The 20,617-nt window shown below is 38.7% G+C and overlaps 1 protein-coding gene across 2 annotated transcripts in view; it reads left to right on the top strand.

The window, feature by feature from the left end:
- Nucleotides 1-707: 707 nt before the first annotated feature.
- The window catches only part of KATNAL1 (katanin catalytic subunit A1 like 1), a 76,176-nt gene continuing 56,266 nt past the window's right edge, over nucleotides 708-20,617 (top strand). Inside the window, exons 1-3 of one of the 2 annotated variants that reach the window (XR_009536777.1) lie at nucleotides 708-1,055; nucleotides 10,884-11,056; nucleotides 12,872-13,032. Coding sequence is in view for 1 of the 2 variants with exons in the window: in XM_060129176.1 (XP_059985159.1) it covers nucleotides 10,895-11,056; nucleotides 12,851-13,032 (344 nt within the window). In the remaining variant the exon portion in view is untranslated. Of the gene's footprint in view, nucleotides 1,056-10,883; nucleotides 11,057-12,850; nucleotides 13,033-20,617 lie in introns of both variants that reach the window. The other variant, XM_060129176.1, reaches the window with a different exon arrangement.

Here is a 20,617-nt window from a genome sequence, read left to right as displayed (position 1 = left end):
ATCACTACAGAAAAATTCCCTCTTCAGTCAAACCACACCCTCACCTCCAGGCGCCCACCCTTCTGGCTCTTATCACGATGGATCAAAGAACTAATATTTAAAAGTTACTGTTGAATGCCAGGCTTTGTTTTAGAATGCTTCATCAGCATCAGTGCTTTCATTTCTCACGAGCACTGTGAAATGGCTCTTACCTCCATTTTGCAGATTAAAACGTTGAGCATCAGACCAATTAAGTTGCCCCTGGTTATCAGCCACCCAGTGTAGCGGCAGGGCGTGAACGAAGAAGTGGGTTTTAGACTCACGGCATCTCTGAGACGGGTCATGGCCAGCCCACATACGATTATTTAAGAAATATTATAGATCAATGTTCAAGTGAAATCAATGCCATTTACAAATTCTCAAGCCTCCCGAATAATCCTAAAGGCCGCATGCATTACACTTCACTAAATGATTCGTTTCTATCCTACACAGAAAATGGCAGAAAGGAGGTGTGAGAGGTTGCAAATTCGGTTTTACTGGTGAAAAAACTCAAAAGAGGTGACTTAGGTTCCAAACATGCCTCGAGGCAGGGCCCGCGGGGATGCCAGGATAGGCGGCGAGGGAAGGGCTGGACCAGCGACCTTTAAAGAGCCTGGCGCCGCTCCTTCCTCTGACGCCACAGGCATCGTCTCAGAATAGAGCAGGCTCGACGCGCTCGCCGAGAGAACGGACACGCGTCCTGCCACGGGGATTGGACGCTGCCGCGCAGGGCTCATCGGCAGCACCGGAGTTCAATTCGTCACCCGTCCCCCTCAATGCCACCGTCTCCCTCCGCTCCTAGGCGCACCCTGGTGCCTCCCTGCCCCGGCACCTGGGTGGGTTCCCAGGCTCCTCCCCAGAGCTGACTTCGAGCCCCACGCCCTACAGGCCCACGGCTGCCATGGCAACCGTACGCCGCCGCCGCCGCCTCTACACGCACGTCGCGAACTAACGGACTCCGCGGCGGCGGCGGCCTATGCCCCACCCCCACCCCACCTGGACCGCAGCAAAACGGTCGGTCGACCTGCGGCACCTAGGTAATGAATCCGAAGGAGACGGGCGCCAGCTACAGAGCCGCTGGTGGGGTATCCGGTTTGACAGCCCCACCCCTGCTCCCGCCGCGGGAGAGGCGGGGGCTGTGCGCGGCGGGGGAGGCAGTGCGTGCCGTGCGGGACGGGGAGAGCCGCGGGGGCGCATGGCATGATGGGGATTGTAGTTCAGCGGCTCCTTGGGCTCGCGGCCTTGGCGGGGCGGCCTGGACGGGAGAACTACAAAGCCCGGCGTCCCCGACAGCTGGGAAAGACCGATAAACTTTGAGCCGAGCGGGGAGAGACAATCTTTCTCTTTGTGTTGAGGGGGGTTCTGGGGTGGTCGCGGAATTGGGTTCTGAGCGCTGGGAAGGGGAAGTGGAGGTGAGACTCGGGCTTTCCGCCCCGCCATTTGGCCCGCCCCGGTTGCAGAACTGGCCCCACCCCGGCCCGGCCACCGCCCCGCGTAGTCTCTGGGAGGAGCGGCCGCCCAGGCTGCAGGGCCTCGGGCCTTCGGCGCCTCTCCCCCTCAGGTTGCTGCCTCTCGGTGCAGAACCGTATGTATGGCACACGTTTGATGGGAGACCCGAAAAACTATATTTTAACAGGCGTTTCTCCTTTTCCCTGATTCCCTCCTTTATTTCTAGGTATTTGATCAGATTTGTTCTGAAGTAGTTAGGAGGTGTTTGCATTAATTAAACCCATTGATTAATAATTACTCAAAGGGCATTAATGTTTAAAGGTTAAGTGTAGAAGTAGAGAAAAGATACCATGCTGTTATATGGTAGTATCTGATATTTTTACCGTTTTGCGTTTTGCATTTTATTTATTGAGGGTCAAGATCCACCCCTGCCTACTAGCCTGAACACTGCCGACACATATTTTGATTCTATTTGAAACCTCAGTTCAACTTTAAATCACTAATGTTTTTGAAATACAGACTTGTCTTTTTATTTCATTCTTTTTAGCAGTGGGTAGTAATAATTATTTTTTATAACATTTTTCAGAATTTCTCAGGACCATTTTTCAGAATGAAAAGCGCCGTGTTCTTTCTTTTTTCTTTTTTTTAATGCTCTGGAATACACCTTAGCACCTGAAGTTTGCTCAGGCCCTGGCGGTAAGGAAGCTGACACAGATTTAGAAAACCTGCCTTGTCTACCCTTTAACATTTTTCGATAGGTAGAATACCATCCTAGAAATTTGGCATTTTACAGTGGTATGTTGGGAAATTATTGATGTATTGTGGGCTTATTTTGTGTGTGTATGTTTTAAAACAAGAAAACAACATAAGGCCACTATAAAATTCCTTTTATTTCCATTAAATGAAGTTGGCCTCTGTAAACTATACTTAAAGTAGCAGTTTCATAGGAGGAGATAAAAAGTAGGTTTAGTAAGACCACTAGAAAAAAATCAAGACCTTACGGTATACAGTATAAGGATTTGAAATATCTTATTTATTCATTCAAGATTTGTTAAGGACCTATTATGTGCCAGGCAATAGATGCCAGGTGGTGGGAATTGAGAGATGATAGAATATAGTCTGTGTCCTGCGTGGGCACACATTCGTGTCATCACAGTAGTGTGGGAGAGAGGTGCAAGTTTCTGTGAGCCTCGAGTGGGAATACGTGGTAATATCGCAGTGACGTGTATTGAATACTTACTTTGTGGGAGGTACTCTGGCGTATTTTGCATGCAATCCCACTGCTGTTATCTAGAGATGAGGAAACAGCCTTAGAGACCTTGCCCAAAGGCATAGCTGATAAGATGTGAACCTGGGATTTCAACCCACGTGGGTCTAGCTCATCTCAGTCATGATCTCAACCACTCATGCCGTTCTCCACACCCTTTGGAAGAAAGATCCTGACTCTGTCTAGGGAGATTAGGAGAAGCCTCCAGAATGATGTGACATTTGACTTGTGTTAGGAAAGTTGCTTAAGCTTTCACTGGAGAGAGGCTGAGAAGAGTCATTCTAGGCAAATGGCATTACAAAAGCAAAGGAAAAATTGGAGTGCTTTGTGTTTGCGGAACCCTAGGTCATTCTGATGACTAAATCCCAGAAAACTTGCAATGTAGTGGGAGAGACCAGGTCTCGAAGTACTTGGTACCATGACAAAGCGTTTAGAATTTTTTCCTCAACATGGGGTGACTGTTGAAGAATTTCTGATGGAGTAGTGCCATTTATTGGGTTTGGATTTTAGAAAGACCTCCGGCTCCAGTGTGGAGAATGGATCCAGGAGAGAGGTGATAGGAAAACCAGTTTTAGGGGGGAAAAAAAAAAGTCCAGTAAGGAAAAGAGCCTAAAGTAAGCAGTCGGAGTTATGGGAAGAGATGGATTGCAGGAGTATTTAAGAGGTAAAATTGATATGACTTGATAAGAGTTTGGATGTTGGGGGCTAGAAAGATTTGGAATCCTAAGACAAATGATTCTTAGTTTTCTGGCTAGGATGACTGATGGGATATTGAAACCACTGATTGAGACGAGGAGGAGCAGGTTTTTATCGGGGGCAAAAGATAAAGATAAATCGGTTTACTTTTGAGTATTTGTTCAAGGTTCCTTGATATTCAGGGAAGGAGGCATTTGTATCCAGAGTTCTGGACAGAGCTCAGAGGTAGAGGTTTACGTGTAGATAAGTAGTTACAGGAGAGAATGGACCAGCTCACATAGGAGGAATGTGTAGCTATGAAAAAAGAAGAGGTTTGGATGTGGATCTCTTGAGAAACAGCAGCATTTACAGGGGGGTTGAGTTTCTGGGGAGAGGGGGGTGTGTTTGAAAGGAAGTGGGAGCCCACAGATGAGGCTGAGAGGTCAGGAGGCAGAGAGCAAGGAGAAGAACCGCAGAAAGCATCATAACAAATGACGAAGGAGAGAAAAGTAGGAAGCGGGGAGGGAGTGGTCCAGGTGTCTCGGAGAGGGTGAGTAAGGCCAAGATTGAAATGTGTCCAATGGATTTGGTGACTGCACATCATTTCTAAACTTTGCAAAAATGAAGAAGAGGAATCTGGGCATAGGCTACTCGAAAAGAGTTTCCGTATTAATACATACACAAAAGAAAACAGAATAATGAGCCCCATGTAGCCATCACCTAGCTTGGAGAGTGAACACATGACCAATTTTGTTTCGTCTATAATCTCTGCCCACATTTGGATAATTTTATTTATTTCTTTTTTAATTAATTTTTATTTTTGGCTGCATTGGATGTTCATTGCTGCGCGCGGGCTTTCTCTAGTTGCAGTGAGCAGGGGCTCCTCTTCGTTGTGGTGCGTGGGCTTCTCATTGCGGTGGCTTCTCTTGTTGCGGAGCGCGGGCTCTAGGCGCGCGGGCTTCAGTAGTTGTGGCTCGCGGGCTTAGTTGCTCCGCGGCATGTGGGATCTTCCTGGACCAGGGATTGAACGGTGTCCCCTGCATTGGCAGGCGGATTCTTAACCACTGCACCACCAGGGAAGTCCCATGGATTATTTTAAAGCTAGACTCAGATATCATATCTTTTTATCTGTAATTATTTCATTATGTATCTTTGAAAGTTAAGGATTCTTTAAAAAAAATAGAACTGTAGTATTGCCTACTTAAAAAATTCAACAGTACTTCCTTAACATTAAAATTTCCAGTCACACTTCTTTTTAAAGAAGCTTGACTGTGAAGAAAAAGAGTTTAGGCAAACTAAAAGAGGTTTATAGGTTTTTTTTTTAAAGATCAATGACAAGCTATTAAGGAAAGAGCCAATAAAGAGGAAATGTGTGACAATGTAGGCGACGAAGAGCGAGGAGAGAGCTGATCGAGATCCCTGAGAAAGTAGGAAAGGATGGGATGAGCAGGGTGGAAGAATTAGGCTAGAATGAATTTGGTACGTTTCATAAGCAGCAGCTAAGTTCTAGCTGTGTTACTAGGCAGCATGCTAGTATTGATAGGAGGGGAGAAGCTCTGAAAAAGGAAGAGATGCGAATAGATACAGGTATTTATAGGTTGGGTGGTAAAAGGTGAGAGTTCAAAGCTTATGGCCCCTAAGAGGTGGATAGAAGTAAACGTCAATTGATGAGAGATGAGATTGGGGTTAGGAAAGGAGAATAGTGGAGATTTGAAATAGCCACTATGGAACCTGAGCTAGGACAAGTAAGAATTGTTTCATTGATTAGATGACAGCAAAACACCAGGCGGTGCAATTTTTTTTTTCCTTAAAATTTGATTGGTTTACTAAGGGGAAGCTTAAAATAGTGAGGAAACCAATATCCTAATGTGTTCTGAAGAGAAGAGAATTCAGGCCAAGAACTTATGATTGGACCATTCCTCAATAACTTCAGATTTATTCATTTAAGCTGATAATTGCTGTCTATTTGTATAAATATCACACTAAAACTAGAAAGGCCCTTACAGATCTTTTGGATCAATACTTTAGTTTCTCAACATATACAGTGATATTCTTTTACAGAGAACATTTCTCCAAGGATCATTTCCTGAGTGTGGTGCAGTGGGAGGGGCCAGATAGATCTGTTGTCCACTTCTGGAACTACAGCTTATTTTCCATGTGATCATGCGCATGTTTCCAGACCTGCGCCCCACTCAAAAAAGATGTTAATGCTATCTATAAGATTTTTGGGAAGATTAGACAGTTTAACGGAGGTAAACCTGAAGTGCTCCGTTACCGAAGGCCTTTCTCTCCCCCTTCTCCCCCTTCCTTACCAACAACATGGCAGGATTCTCAGTTCTCTTTGACAAAAGGCCATGTTCTGTGACTTTACTTGACCACATTAAGCAGGTAGATCAGGTAGTAGTTACATTACAAAATGATAATTTGATCTATATAAAAAGATTCATCGGGCTTCCCTGGTGGCGCTGTGGTTGAGAGTCCGCCTGCCGATGCAGGGGACGCGGGTTCGTGCCCCGGTCCGGGAAGATCCCACATGCCGCGGAGCGGCTGGGCCCGTGAGCCATGGCCGCTGAGCCTGCGCGTCCGGAGCCTGTGCTCCGCAACAGGAGAGGCCACAACAGTGAGAGGCCCGCGTATCGCCAAAAAAAAAAAAAAAAATTATACTGATTGGTTTTTTAATAGAAACCACCTTGAATTTTTGGTATAAGCCCCATTTTGGTCATAATGTGTTATCCTTTTTATATACTGGACTTGATTAGCTAAAATTTAAATATTTTTGTATCTGTGTTCCTGAGGGATACTGGTAGGTAAATTTCTTTTCTTATAATGTCTGGTTTTGGTATCAGGGTAAAGCTGGCCTTAAAGTATGAGTTGGCGGTTTTTCCACCTCTTCCTTTTTCTGAGAGTTTGTTTGGAATTGGTTTATTTTTTCCCTGAGTACTTGAGAGGATTCACTTGTGAAACCTTTTGGATTTGGAGTGTTTTGGGAGTTTTTTTTGTTTGTTTATTTTGGGTTTTTTTTGGTGGAAAGATTTTAAATTACAAATTGAATTTCATTGATTGACAGAGGACTATTCAGATTAATTACTCTGTTTCTTCTTGAGAAATAGCTTTGGTATGTTGTGACTTTCATAGAACTTGTCCATTTCATTAAGCCCTCTTTTGCCTTTTAATAGCTCTAAAGTTTGTAGTGATAACCCCTCCATCATTTCTGATTTTGGTAATTTGTGTTTTCTCTCTCCCTTTCTTGGTCAGTAATACTAGAGGTTTAATCATTTTTAATGATCTTTCCAAAGAACCAGCTTTTGGCTACATAGAAATTTCTTTTTTTTTTTTTCTGTTCTATTTTATTGATTTTTGCTCTTAACCTTATTATGTTCTTCCTTCTACTTCTTTTGGGTTAATATGTGTTTATTTTCCTAGAGTCTTAAGACAAGCTGAAAGCAGGAGTTGGCAAACTATAGTCTGGGGGCCAAATTCAATCTGCTCCTTATTTTTGTATGGCCCATGAACTAAGAATGTTATTTTCATTTTTTTTAATGGTTAAAGAAGTCAAAAGAAAAGTAGTGTTCTGTGACGTGAAAATAAATGAAATTCAGATATCAGTGTCTATAAATAAAGTTTTATTGGAACACAACCACACTCATTTGTTTACATATTGTTTATGGCTACTTTTGTGCAGAGTTCAGTAGTTGGAGTAGAGACTTCGTGATGTTCTCGTTGCTTTGCACTGCTGCTTGGTGTGCACTATAATCACAGTGTTTCACGTGCCCTGCATATCACTATACTGTGACATTTTACTTCATTTATTGTCAGCGGATTCCCATCATGTCAAAACAAGAAAAGATGACAAAAATGGACTTGACATATTTATACTTTTAAAGCACAGTGGAGTGTAGAATATCGAACTAAATGACAAAGCATTTTGATTATTATGCAATGACACTATAGCTGTGCTAAAGACATACAATTTACACTGACAGTACCGGAGTAATCACTCATCATGGTATTCCCAATTCATAGGAAAGCAGTGATTAGAAAACTTAAAAAGGAATATCTTTTTAAGCAGAATTTCTTCACAAAATTAAAAAACGAAAATCAGGCTGCACCCAGAGTAAGTTTCTGAGTGTCTCATTTGTTGGCCAAACAAGGAAGTCATTTACCAATGGTAATTTAAGTAAATCTTGTTTGATTGTAGCAGCCAAAGAAATGTGTCTGGAGAAAATAAACTTGCTTGTGACTGTTAGCCTTCTGGTGAGAACAGTTGCTATTGAGGACATCAATAATCAATTAAATAAAACAAGGCAAATGATTTTGATTGGTTTTCCTTGGCTCTTGATGAATTGACAGATGTTACCAAAACAGCTTAAGTGTTTATTTGAGAAGTCAATGCTGAGTTTGAAGTTACTGAAAAATTACATTTAATGAATAGTATTTGTGGAATAGCTACAGACAGGAATACTTATAAAAAGTTGAGAAAACACGAATTCTGTACAACCTGAAGTGGAATCTGTTAAGATGTGTTGAAACTCGGGGTGGCAAAAAATATGTGTAGAACAGAAAAAGGCTTAGGTGAACAAATTTACAAAGCTGTGAAAATGTAGCATGGTTAAAGTTGTTGGCTCTTCACTGTTTTTTAAAATTTTATTTTATTTATTTTTGGCTGTGTTGGGTCTTCGTTGCTGCACACGGGCTTTCTCTAGTTGCTGTGAGCAGGGGCTCCTCTTCATTGCAGCGCATGGGCTTCTCATTGCGGTGGCTTCTTTTGTTGCAGAGCAGGGGCTGTAGGTGCATAGGCTTCAGTAGTTGCAGCACGCTGGCTCAGTAGTTGTGGCTCGTGGGGCCTAGTGCACAGGCTCAGTAGTTGTGGTGCACAGGCTTAGTTGCTCTGTGCCATGTGGGATCTTCCCGGACCAGGGCTTGAACCCATGTCCCCTGCATTGGCAGGCGGATTCTTAACCACTGTGCCACCAGGGAAGCCCTTCACTGTTTTTTTTTATCAGCAGGTGTTTTGCAGAGAATATTTGAATCTATCATGTAGTAAGGAAGCATTAGTGTCTTAAGACTCGAGTGTTGCTCTTGAGGACTTAGCCATTGTCAGTTCCATGAATCTTTGTCAGAAATAGACTTGCCCCTGCCACACAGCAGTTTGGAGGCTTGTAGTGGTAAAGTTCTATTGTAATCGTTTGAGCTAAGGGCTGATTTGAAATTTTTCTGAATGAGAGGAACTGCTCTCACCCACTATTACTGACCACTGAATGGCTTTGGAAATCAGTTTGGCTGCAGACTTAATAATGTTTCTTTATGAATCAACTGAAAATTACAGGACCAAACAGTACTTATATGCAAAACTAAAAGTTATTTCAATGCCAACTAATGTTTGAATCACACGTAATACCAAGCTATTTTATATAGCTTTCCTTGCTGTCAAAAGTTAAAGCAAAGAAGTGAGATCTCCATTCCCACCCAGATTTTCAGTATATTTTTTTGAGCTCAAACTACTTTGATGCAAGTGCAAAGGAAATTTCCATATTATGAAATCCATTTAACTGTGTAATTGAGATACTTCCACTTACCCTTCAATTGGAAGTGATTAACATGCAATGTAATGACATGCTAAAAGACATTATCAAGAGAAGAATAAAATCTTTAAATGCTTTCCAAACAGTGAATATGCTGGATGAAATCATATGCTTGTGATTTGATATCATTATGTGACAGTACCTATCTGGGTAAAAAGACACTTTTAAACATGAAATGCATAAGTATTATTAAAGAGCAGCATTAACATATGAACATTTGCAATTGCTTTTGATGATAGGGAACAGTAACTTTGAATCTGAACTACATGAAATATCCCCCCACAAAAGAGTTCCATTCTTATTAGTAGACCTGTTTTGCAAAAAGTGGTACTCAACTATTACTACTATAATATTTTGAATTTTGTCGATAAAAATTGTGGACATTTTTGTCTCATTATATAAGTACTTACATAATATCCTCGATTTTGCCCATTGCCCCTCAAAGCTAAAAATATTTACTCTCTGGCCCTTTACAGAAAAAGTTTGCTGACCCCTGCTTTCTGTCGAGGTATTTTCAGTCTGCATGTTTGTGTACCTGTACATATTAGCAGAATTAATGCTTTTGTCTCACAGTGGCTAATTTGAAGAATTGTTCTAATTTGAAGAGGAGGCTTTCCGTGGTTGTCCTATTTTCTGTGGGTAGATCTACTGAATGTTGACATTTCTTACTGTGTAACAGTAGTGTACTATTTGCTGCAGTGTGATTCTCAAGTAACATAGATGCTGCCTTCAAGGAACCTATGCCTGGAGAAGGGGCATTAAGGAAACAATTTTATTCTCAGAAATGTACTGGAGTCAGCTGAAATGACTAGAACTAGAGACAGTTAATTTTGAGGAAGAGTTTTTGAGCCCCTTAAGAATAGATAAGAAGTAGAGAGGGAGGGCCAAGCTACCCACATCAAAATTTAATTCCCTCAGGAGGGCATGGAGAAATATTTTGATTTTTCTCTACCAAGTGTATTCATTGGTTTACTGTTCCGGGAAATAAGAGTAGGTCAATTTGGACTCATTCCCAAGATGTCATTCTCCTGTATCTCTGGACTTCCTACTCTTTGTAGTTTTCGGTGGAAAGCAGCTTTGCTTAGAAGCCTTGGATGATCTTGGGAGACTTTAGAGAAGCCTGGAAGAAAAGCCAGAATTACTGGGCTGGAGGGCTTTGGTGGAAACCAGAGGTTCAGATGATATTTTTTCCTAGCATCTTATAGAAGGGGAAAGATTAATGATAGTTATTTGCACAGACAAAAAGCTACAAATGACAAGGTCATAGAAGATTACAACATGAGGAGCAAAAAGAGCTCAGGTAGTTTAATTCACAGGTTTTCGCTTAGATTTAAATTGTATGGAACAATTAAATGTATACAAACGATGCATGGACAACTATAGGCTGTTCTTTTAAAATGTGTTCCTTAAGTCAAAAAGTTCCTTAACTTTTTGTTCTTGGGGCCAAATAGTTTTAGTGAGAAATAGTTTCTGCAGTTTTAATTGTTGATGTCATTGAAAGATGTGAGATATTCATATATTTATTTTTACATTGTCAAGAATAGGTGGACTAAAATAAAGCAAGTTCATCTTTACTATTATTGCAGCGTGTAGTAATTATAAATGAGCAAGGAGAACTAGTGTCTAATTTATTTACCTGTAACATAAATCGATCGTTCAGAGCTGTGTAATTTGTCTCCTTATTATCTCTTTGTGTGTTCTTTTGTGATCTCCTTTGTATTTCCAAAATTGGGAATTTTGTTCAGTATTATAAGATGCATTCAGATAACCTCAAAGAGTGAGAGAACCATTTTGACTTTCAAAGTAGTTTTAAGCAGATCTTTTAAATCATAATAAGAAATGCTTTAAAGTCGGTACTGAAAACTTAATAAAAAGTCGTATTTTATGTTTAGGTCTCTGAAAGATGAATTTGGCTGAGATTTGTGACAATGCAAAGAAAGGAAGAGAATATGCACTTCTTGGAAATTATGACTCATCAATGGTATATTACCAGGGGGTGATACAGCAGATTCAGAGACATTGCCAGTCAGTCAGAGACCCAGCTGTCAAAGGCAAATGGCAGCAGGTAAGGTCACGTTCAAGTATTCAGTGAATGAGGGCAGCGGCCTGTTATACTTGAAAGATAAGAGTTAGAAAATTAGTTTGAGATTTTTGTAAATAGCTCTTATTTGTCTGAATACTGAAATATATTTAAAATGTACTCTGAATAGTTTTCTGTCTTTCCCAGTTAATATTTTATATACTTTTGATAATATATTTTATGAGACATATTTTGAAGATATTTAATTCAAATTGAATCTACTTTTAATTCTTTTCCCTGATCAGTTGACTAATTGTGTGTGATTACAAATTTTTGAAATAAGGTATTTCTACTTGCCCTTTCCCCTTTCATTTTACATGTAATTTTGACTCATTTCATAAAACTTTTCCTTTAAGAAGATTTCCTCTTCTTTTGAAAGACTGCTTATAAATACAAAGGAGTCAGTAATCTAATAAAAAACACTAATATATTTGCTGTGTCTCTTGACTATACAACTTGGTTATATAATATTACAGTTAATAAAAACTTGAATTAGAATTTCCCCACTTACTCTTAAAACTTAAAATCCTTTTAAAATTAAAAGTACAAAGTCAGGCATTTCTTTGAAGTTTCATTTATGTGCTAATGCCTTTCAAGTGTTTCTTTTAAGTTTTCCACTGGTCAGAAATTGATGGTTTACTGAGTTTTCAGGGTAAATTTGGCTTATTTTCCAACTTAAGTGTTAACCAAATTATGTTGAGTGAGAACAATACACTCGCTTTAACTCAAGTTGAAATTTTTAGTTGTGTTCTATCCTGCATCCTAGCCCCAGGCAAGAGTTGTTTATTAATCTAGCATGGAAATACTTTTGACCTGTTCTTAATTGTGTTAAATAGTGACCATTTCCGTTCTGGTACTTCTACTATGTTTCTTTCTACTAGGTTCTGAAATTTCATTTCTCTAAGTGTAGCCTATAATTGCATATATTAGTTGAATTTAGATTTTTCTTTGGTTCTGTGACTCCCTTATATGTTCCTTTCTATATATTATTTGAGATAAAGTTAAGGGAAAGTTTCTTATGCTCTGCTTTATAGGAAAGTGTGCTTTCTGGTTAAGAAAATTAAAATTGTTAAAATTAATTTATAAATGTAATTTTCAATCTATTACCTGCTTGTCTTTGAAAATAAGTTTGGGCTCAAAGTTTGAAAACATGAGAATTTCCACATAGTTGGTGCTCAGTGAAGGTTTTTAAATATGGGAAAAATCTTGCCTTTGAGCTCAAAATAAACTTTAGCCAGGACTTGAAAGATTTTAAACAAGGCGAAAAGAATTCAGACCTTGGTTAGGCAGAATTTAAATTGGAAATGGGTAATTCTTAGTATCAATATTACACCACTTCAGGCTTTCAGATGCTCACGACAGTCATTTCGTATTTTGTGATATTGGGGATAGGAAATGCTGATGTCTTGTCAGCATTTTGGCTGACAATTTTTGAGGAAGCTATTTACAAATATATTAAAAGTATTTAGCATAACATTATAGATTTCTGGGAATGGTTAACTTCTTACTAACTTAGTTGCTTGTTTTAAATTGTCTTAATGGTCATCACATTCTTTGGTAGAAAGAATTTCTTCATGAAAGATATATAACGACTTGCACTAAGAAAAGATATATATTACACTTATGTCTTCAAACCAATTCCTGGCCTCCTATGTAACTTTAAATAGTTGTTTTTTTAAACTATGTTTTAATTACCCATTTTGCATACTTTGAACAACATTAAGAAAACTAGAATTCTATAGCAATTTGTTATTTGCAATTTATATAAATATTTTGTAGCATAAAGGCTATTTTTTTAAGGTTCGGCAGGAATTATTGGAAGAATATGAACAAGTTAAAAGTATTGTCAGCACTTTGGAAAGTTTTAAAATCGACAAGCCCCCAGATTTCCCTGCGTCCTGTCAAGATGAACCATTTAGAGATCCTGCTGTTTGGCCGCCCCCTGTGCCCGCGGAACACAGGTAACTGGGACCTTACATTCTCTTTAGGTACTTCTGTAGTTAATTGATACTCAGAGTGAAGAGAGTAAGGCTTTATTTGAACAAAGTATGAAAAACTGTTTGGGGGGGCATGTAAATTTAATACCTATTTATAATTTTCACACGTGTGTTTACAGGGTTTGTGTTTGATAAAGAACAGAAGTATATCGTTTGTCATCTGTCTTGCTTTTGGAATGTTTTACTACTGTAATCAAAACAATAGCAATCTACTGCTAGTCCTAAATTTTAGTTTAACTGATAAATTTATCAGTTAAGCAGGTTCTTTTAGATTTCATAATGTCAGCATCAGAGCTTTTTTGCTTTAAAAGACTAACAACTTTAGATGAAATGGTGGACAAATTGGGTTCATCTGGTTGGGCATACAGCCAGTTTCCTGAATCTTAGCGTTGAAGGAACCTAACCTTTCCCTAAAGGTTCCCTAACCTTTCCCTAAATTTGCCGTAAAGGGCAAATTCCCTAGTGTGTCAATAAGGCTTGAAGTTTATCTCCTTGATGCTCTGTGCATCATCTGCATTAAACGTCTCTCTTCTTCTTCTTTGCTGTCTTCCTGTCTTTGCATAGTCTGTTCTTCCTCAAGGAATAACCACAGTCCCCATCTAAGCAACTCATATTCATTCTTCCAGTCTCAGCTAAACTGCTTGTCTTCTCTGCAGCCTTTTCTGGTTTCCCTCGCATAACAGTGTTCATCCTAGTTATGTTGTGTTTCTTTGTCTCTTGACAAGATGAGGAGTTTTGCAAGGGCAAGGACCATGGTTTTATTTACTCAAAACAAATAACAAATAGCAAACTTCCACTGCTCACACAGTGTTTGGCACATAGTAGGCATTCAGCCAACATTGAATGAGTAACTTCATTAATTCCACAAGTAAAGAAACTGAGGTTTGGGAGACCTTGACCTGTAAGTTAGGCTAGACCAGGAGCTGAGCTTAGGTCTTTCTGGCTTTCAGTCCCCTTTTTTGTGAAGTTGTATATTGTGGCCAGAGTGTTGCATCATAGAAAATAAATATCCCTTTGGTTAGTAGCTGTGATCATGTATTTAGCTCATTGATCTCTTAAAATTTCCTAAAAGCATTTAAAGAACTGTGAAATGTAGTTAATTTATTCCTTCAGGATTTTTTTCCACTGAGTTAGAGATAATTTTATGATTCCCATTATAAAAACACTAGATGATGATTCTTTTCTAAGGTCTACAGTAATATAGTGCTTTCCTCAGACGTAGCCACCCTCAGGTGTTTTGGATTAAGGTGACTGTTACCCCTCAAAAAGCACTGTTTCAAGAGTCATAGGAAGTTCCAAAGTAAATATAATGGCATTTTGATGGATCAGACTTGAAAATTTTATGTATGTATAATAAATACCTTGTTTTTCCTGAAAGTCATTAATTTAGAAATACATTTCTTGTTTAAAGCTAAAAGCTGACACTAGTTTTATTTAGATATAATTGACATAGCATTGTGTAAGTTTAAGGTATACAGTCTGTTGATTTGATATATTTATATATTGTGATAGGATTATCACAGTAGCCTTAGCTAACACCTCTATCACGTTACATAGTTATCATTTCTTTTTCTGGTGGGAATTAAGATATAGTGTCTTAGCAACTCTGAAGTATGTGATGCAGTATTGTAGTGTTTAATCGCTGTGCTGTGCATTAGATTTCTAGGACTTATTTAACTACTGGTTGCAAGTTTGTACCGTTAAACACCATCTTCCCAACTCCCTGCCCCCACCCCCATCTCCCAGCCCCTGGTAACTACCCTTCAACTCGCTGTTTTTACAAGTTTGGCTTTTTCAGATTCCACATATAAGTAACATGCATTAGTCCTTCTTTGTATGACTTAACTCACTTAGCATAATGCCTTCAGGGTTTATCCATGTTGTTGCAAATGGCAGGGTTTCCTTCTTTGTCATGGCTGAATAATATTCCATTGTAGTATATGTGTACCACATCATCTTTATCCGTTCATCTGTTAGTGGTCACTTACATTGTTTTCATATCTTGGTTATTGTAAATAAAGCTGCAGTCAATGTGGGAATGCATATATCTCTTCAGTATCCTGTTTTTATTTCTTTCGGTTATATACCCGGGAGTGGAATTGTTGGATCGTCTGGTAGTTCTATTTTTAATTTTTTGAGGAACCTTAATACTCTTTTCCATAGTGGCTGAACCAATTTTCATTCCCACCAACAGCGCACAAGGATTCCCTTCTTTCCACATCCTTGCCAACCCTTATCCCTTGTCTTCTTGATAATAGTCATTCCAACAGATGCGAGGTAATGTCTCGTTGTTTTGATTTGCGTTTCCCTGATGATTAGTAATGTTTAGCATAGTTTCATGTACATCTTGGTCATTTGGATGTCTTCTCTGGAAAACTGTCTGTTTAATTCCTCTCCCCATTTTCTAATTGGGTTGTTGTTGTTGTTATTGACTTGTATGAGTTCTTTATATATATTTACTTAACATTTTGGATATTAACCCCATATCTGATTTATGGTTTGCAAATATTTTCTCCCATTTGGTAGGTTGCCTCTTTATTTATTTATTTTATTGCTTCTTTTGTCATACAGGAGCTTCTTAGTTTGATGTAGTCCCATTTGTTGATTTTTGCTTTTGTTGCTTGTGCTTTTGGTGTCATCTAAAAAGATCATTACCAAGACCAATATCAAGGAGCTTCCTTCCTGTGTTTTCTTCTAGGGTTTTGCAGTATTGGGCCTTATGTTTTAAGTCTTTTAAATCCATTTCGAGTTCATTTTTGTGAGTGGTGTAAGATAAGGGTTCAAGTTCATTTTTTCTGCTGTGGTTATCCAGTTTTCTCAACAGGATTTGTTGAAGAGATTATCCTCTCCCCCATTGAGTGTTCTTGGCTCCCTTGTCACTATTATGTGACAGGGGTTTATTTCTGAGCTCTCTATTCTGTTCCACTGGTCTGTGTGTCTGTTTTTATACTGTTTTAATTACTATAGTTTTGTATCAATAGTATAGTTTGAAATCAGGAAGTGTGATGCCTCTGGCTTTGTTCTTCTTTCTCATGATTGCTTTGGCTATTTTTGGTCTTTTGCGTCTCCATACAAGTTTTAGGATTCTTCTTTCTAGTGCTGTGAAAAACGCCGTTGGAAGTTTGACATGGATTGTGTTGAATCTGTAGATGGCTTTGCGTAGTATGGATATTTTAACAATATTAATCTTCTGATCCATAAATGTAGGATATCTTTCCATTTGTTTGTGTTTCCTTCAGTTTCTTTCATTAAAGTCTGGCAGTTTTCATTGTACAGATCTTTCACATGGTTAAATTTATTCCTAAGTACTTTATTGTTTTTGATGCCAATGTGAATGGGATAATTTTGTTTCTTTTTCAGATGTTTTGTTGTTAATGTATAGAGGCACAGCTGATTTTTTTTTTTTTTTTTTTTTTTTTTTTTTTTTTTTTTTGCGGTACACGGGCCTCTCACTGCTGTGGCCTCTCCCATTGCGGAGCACAGGCTCCGGACGCGCAGGCCCAGCGGCCATGGCTCACGGGCCCAGCCACTCCGCGGCATGTGGGATCCTCCCGGACCGGGGCACGAACCCGTGTCCCCTGCATCAGCAGGCGGACTCTCAACCACTGTGCCACCAGGGAAGCCCCTACACAGCTGATTTTTGTATGTTGATCTTACATCCTGCAACTTTAGTGAATTCATTGATTAGTTTCAAATGGTTTTTTTGGTTGAGTCTTTAGGCTTTTCTATATTTAAGATCATACCATTTGCAAATAAAGACAATTTTGCTTATTCCTTTCCAATTTGGATGCCTTTTATTTCTTTGTTTTGCCTAATTACTCTAGCTAGGACTTCCAGTATTATGCTGAATAAGAGTGATGAGAGTGTGGGCTTTCTTATCTTGTTGCTGTTCAAGAAGAGAAACGTTCAATTTTTCACTGTTGCGTATAATGTTAGCTGTTGTCGTATATGGCCTTTATTGTGCTGAGGTATGTTCCTTCAATTTGTTGAGGGTTTTTATCATGAAAGGGTGTTGTATTTTGTCAAATGCTTTTCTTCATCTATCAAGATGATAGTATGGTTTTTATCTTTTATTCTGTTGATGTGGTGTATCATATTTATTGATTTGTATATGTTTATCCCAAGGATAAATCCCACTTGGTCATGTTGTATTTGAATTTGGTTTGCTAATATTGAATTTGGTTTGCTAATATGCTGTTGAGAATTTTTGCCTCCATATTCATTGAGGATATTGGTCTATAGTTTTCTTTTCTCATCGTGTCCTTATTTGGCTTTGGTATCAGAGTAATGCTGGCTTCATAAAATGAGTTTGGAAGTGTTCCCTCTTCCTCAGTTTTTTGGAAGAGTTTAAGAAGGATTGGCATTAATTCTTTTTTAAATGTTTGGTAGAATTCGCCAGTGAAGCCATCTGGTCCTGGGAATAATTTTCAGTATAGGAAGTACCTGTTCGTAATTGCTAGAGCACCATGATGTATTTCAGAAGGCAGTGGCCACAGATAATAACTCTAATATCTAATATCTGTGGCTCAGACTGAATAGAAAGTGTGGCTGGCATTTTCCCATTGATGAACACTTTCCTGAAAACTTCTTCTCATTAGAGAAACACCAGCGCAATTATTTCTTTTTCTTTGGCCTCCTGTAACTACCCATAGCACAGATCTGACTTATTTTTATACTTGTTTTAATCGTTATTCTCAATGAAAGTGGAAGATGAATGGACCAGAATATGTTTCTCCAAACCTCCTTCCTCCATACTAAATTTTAAAAAAGTTTCCCTTGTGTGTAACCATTGTGTGTATTTTTTTTTTCTCTGTGGATCAGAAATCCTTAATAAAAGCAAATCTAAGACTGTATATTGCTTGGGGAAAAAAGATTCCCATTTCCACAACAATGGAAAATCACCCAGCAACTCCACAGGGTTCTACTAGTGAAGGAATTCTGTTTAATACCTTGAGTAGTATCATGGGATTAGCAGTTTTAAACTTTAAGAATAAAATCTTTACATAAGCAAATCCACAGATCCTTCACCAAGTAATAATATCATAGTGATACCTACGTAAGGCAGATGTTAATGAAGTCAACTTTACACAGGTTTGTAGCACAGAATGTGTGCATGAGCTGATAGAATAAGCAAATATTAAGATTGTAAGTTTAGGGTTAAAAGTTATGGGAGGTTAAAATTGTATAATTTTTTCCTTTTAAAATTTTGTTTCTTCTACAGATTGTTTAAAACAAAAGTAATAAAATTTCCACCTAGAGATAGTGAAAAGTGGATATAGTCCTTAGGTATTCTTGGTGTAATGGGAAGACAATTGACTGGAGCCCACGAGATCTGAGTTTGAATTCTACTTCTGACACCTCTTTGCTTTATGACCTTGTGCAAGTTATTTAACCTCTAAACATTAGCTTCACTGTCTGTAAAATGGGGATGTCTACCTCATGGAATTAATTAAGAAAATTTAATGTTTAGGACAGTAACTGGCATGTAATAAGTAAAGTGAATCATCAACTCTGAAATAAAAGACTACAGCGTTCTTTCAGATAAATAGTAAGAGACTAACAGAATTTTAAAAATGACATAGCCTCATTTGTAAAATTCCTTAAGGAATTTTTTTTCCTTCCTGTACATTCTATATAAATCCTTAGTTTTCTGAAACATTTTGAATAACTGACAGAGAGAATATGGTTTTTTAAATGTCCAAGTCTCATGAAGTGGGCAGTCTTTTTTTTTTTTTTTTTTTTTTTAACCAGTACACGGGCCTCTTACTGTTGTGGCCTCTCCCATTGCGGAGCACAGGCTCCGGACGCGCAGGCTCAGCAGCCATAGCTCACGGGTCCAGCCGCTCTGCGGCATGTGGGATCCTCCCGGACCGTGTCACGAACCCGTGTCCCCTGCATCGGCAGGAGGACTCTCAACCACTGCGCCACCAGGGAAGCCCGTGGGCAGTCATTTTTAGGAAGAGCATGATAACTAGTTATCGGTCAATTTATGTTTTACAAGCACTATCATATTTAAACCTACAGTGATCCTCTGAAGCAGCTACTTGTATTGTGTACCCATATTACTATTGCTGATCTATTGTTATGAATAAATCATATGAAGCTGTCATTTTGAATCCTACGATTCATTCATATGAATCGTATGAAGCTGAGGAAATTGAAGCTTACAAAGTTTGTTATTTTCCCAAAGTCATCTGAACAAGAAAATGGCAGAGCCAGGATTTGAACCCAGATCTCCTCAACTTCAGGAGTCTTATTTATATCCACTCTGCCATGTTACTTTGCTACACATACTTGGTGGTATCTATGGGTCTATTTTGATATTTATCTATATATCCTAATATATAATATATAGTTCTGTTAACCACTTGATTAAATTCTTACTAGAGGTGGTAGGAGAATAAAGAAGCTGAAAATGCTTGATGAAATAAATAATGTAATTAAAAAAATTTCTCTTTGAGAATACCACACAGAAATTGTAGTGTAGGCCAGTCGGAAAGTATAATTTACCTTGTTTTGTACAAAATGTTTCCGGGACGCATCTGTTGGGTTTATTGTTAGCCACTAGTTTGGTAGCCCTGCTTGTGGGTCTGCCTTTTCACCTCATGGACTTCAACACAAAACTTCTCCTCTCTCCCTGTTACGGTACGGTGAGGTAATGTCCATTACCACTGGTGGTTTTCCGTGGTGGTTTTCCACATTGTTCGAAGTTATACCTTATATGTCATGTGTCCTCTGGGTTTAATCATGATCCTGTTTACAGCAGCTTCTTGGATAAATCAGAACAACCTTTTAAAGTGAATTAGATTTATTGCCTTAAGTATGAGGAAATTGAGCTACAAAAGTAGGATTATAATGGGAGGTTCTGGCAATATGAGAATTAAACTCCAAAGAGATGAGGCCTCCAGGTCATTCTTAGTGTCCTAAGTTAAAAGGTATCTTGTATTAATTAAATTATTTTATAATATTTTCCATGTAAATTTATTAAGCACATTCTCTTTAATGAGACCATTTAAAAATGATCTCTGCTGGTGAGACCTGAGGCCATGAAGCTAAGATTTTCTGTATTGGAACAGTATTTGACATAGATTATATTCAATGAAGTATTCTTTATTCAACTTAAAAAATAAATGTGTTAGGTCTTTTAAAGTTACATCTTTTGGGAGATATGGCCGTAGCAACAGGACACACAAGCCTGAAAATAATCATTTGGCTTATCCCATACAGGTTGAAAAAGAGAACTCTGATAGGCTCTCTAACGTTATTGCATCTGGAACCAAGGGAAATGGCATAGAGTGTTTCTGTATACAGATAGATAGGATGATTGATTTTTTATCAAATTTGTGCTATTCTGTAGCATTTCAGCAAAGAAGAAATTCTTGTTGACTTGGTATTAAAATTGTTGCTTTATGTTTTCTTTGGGTACCCTAATAGATTAAGTAACTGCTCGCATATTAAATACCAGTTTGCACTGGGAAAAGATCAGTTAAAGCCAAGGTCAAGTACCGATAGACAGTAAACTGCCGTCTCATCCTTACTGGTATCTCAC

The sequence above is a fragment of the Lagenorhynchus albirostris genome, chromosome 18 (genome assembly GCF_949774975.1).
Source record: "Lagenorhynchus albirostris chromosome 18, mLagAlb1.1, whole genome shotgun sequence".
Classification (NCBI taxonomy): domain Eukaryota; kingdom Metazoa; phylum Chordata; class Mammalia; order Artiodactyla; family Delphinidae; genus Lagenorhynchus; species Lagenorhynchus albirostris.
This window is presented reverse-complemented; position numbering and strand designations above follow the sequence as displayed.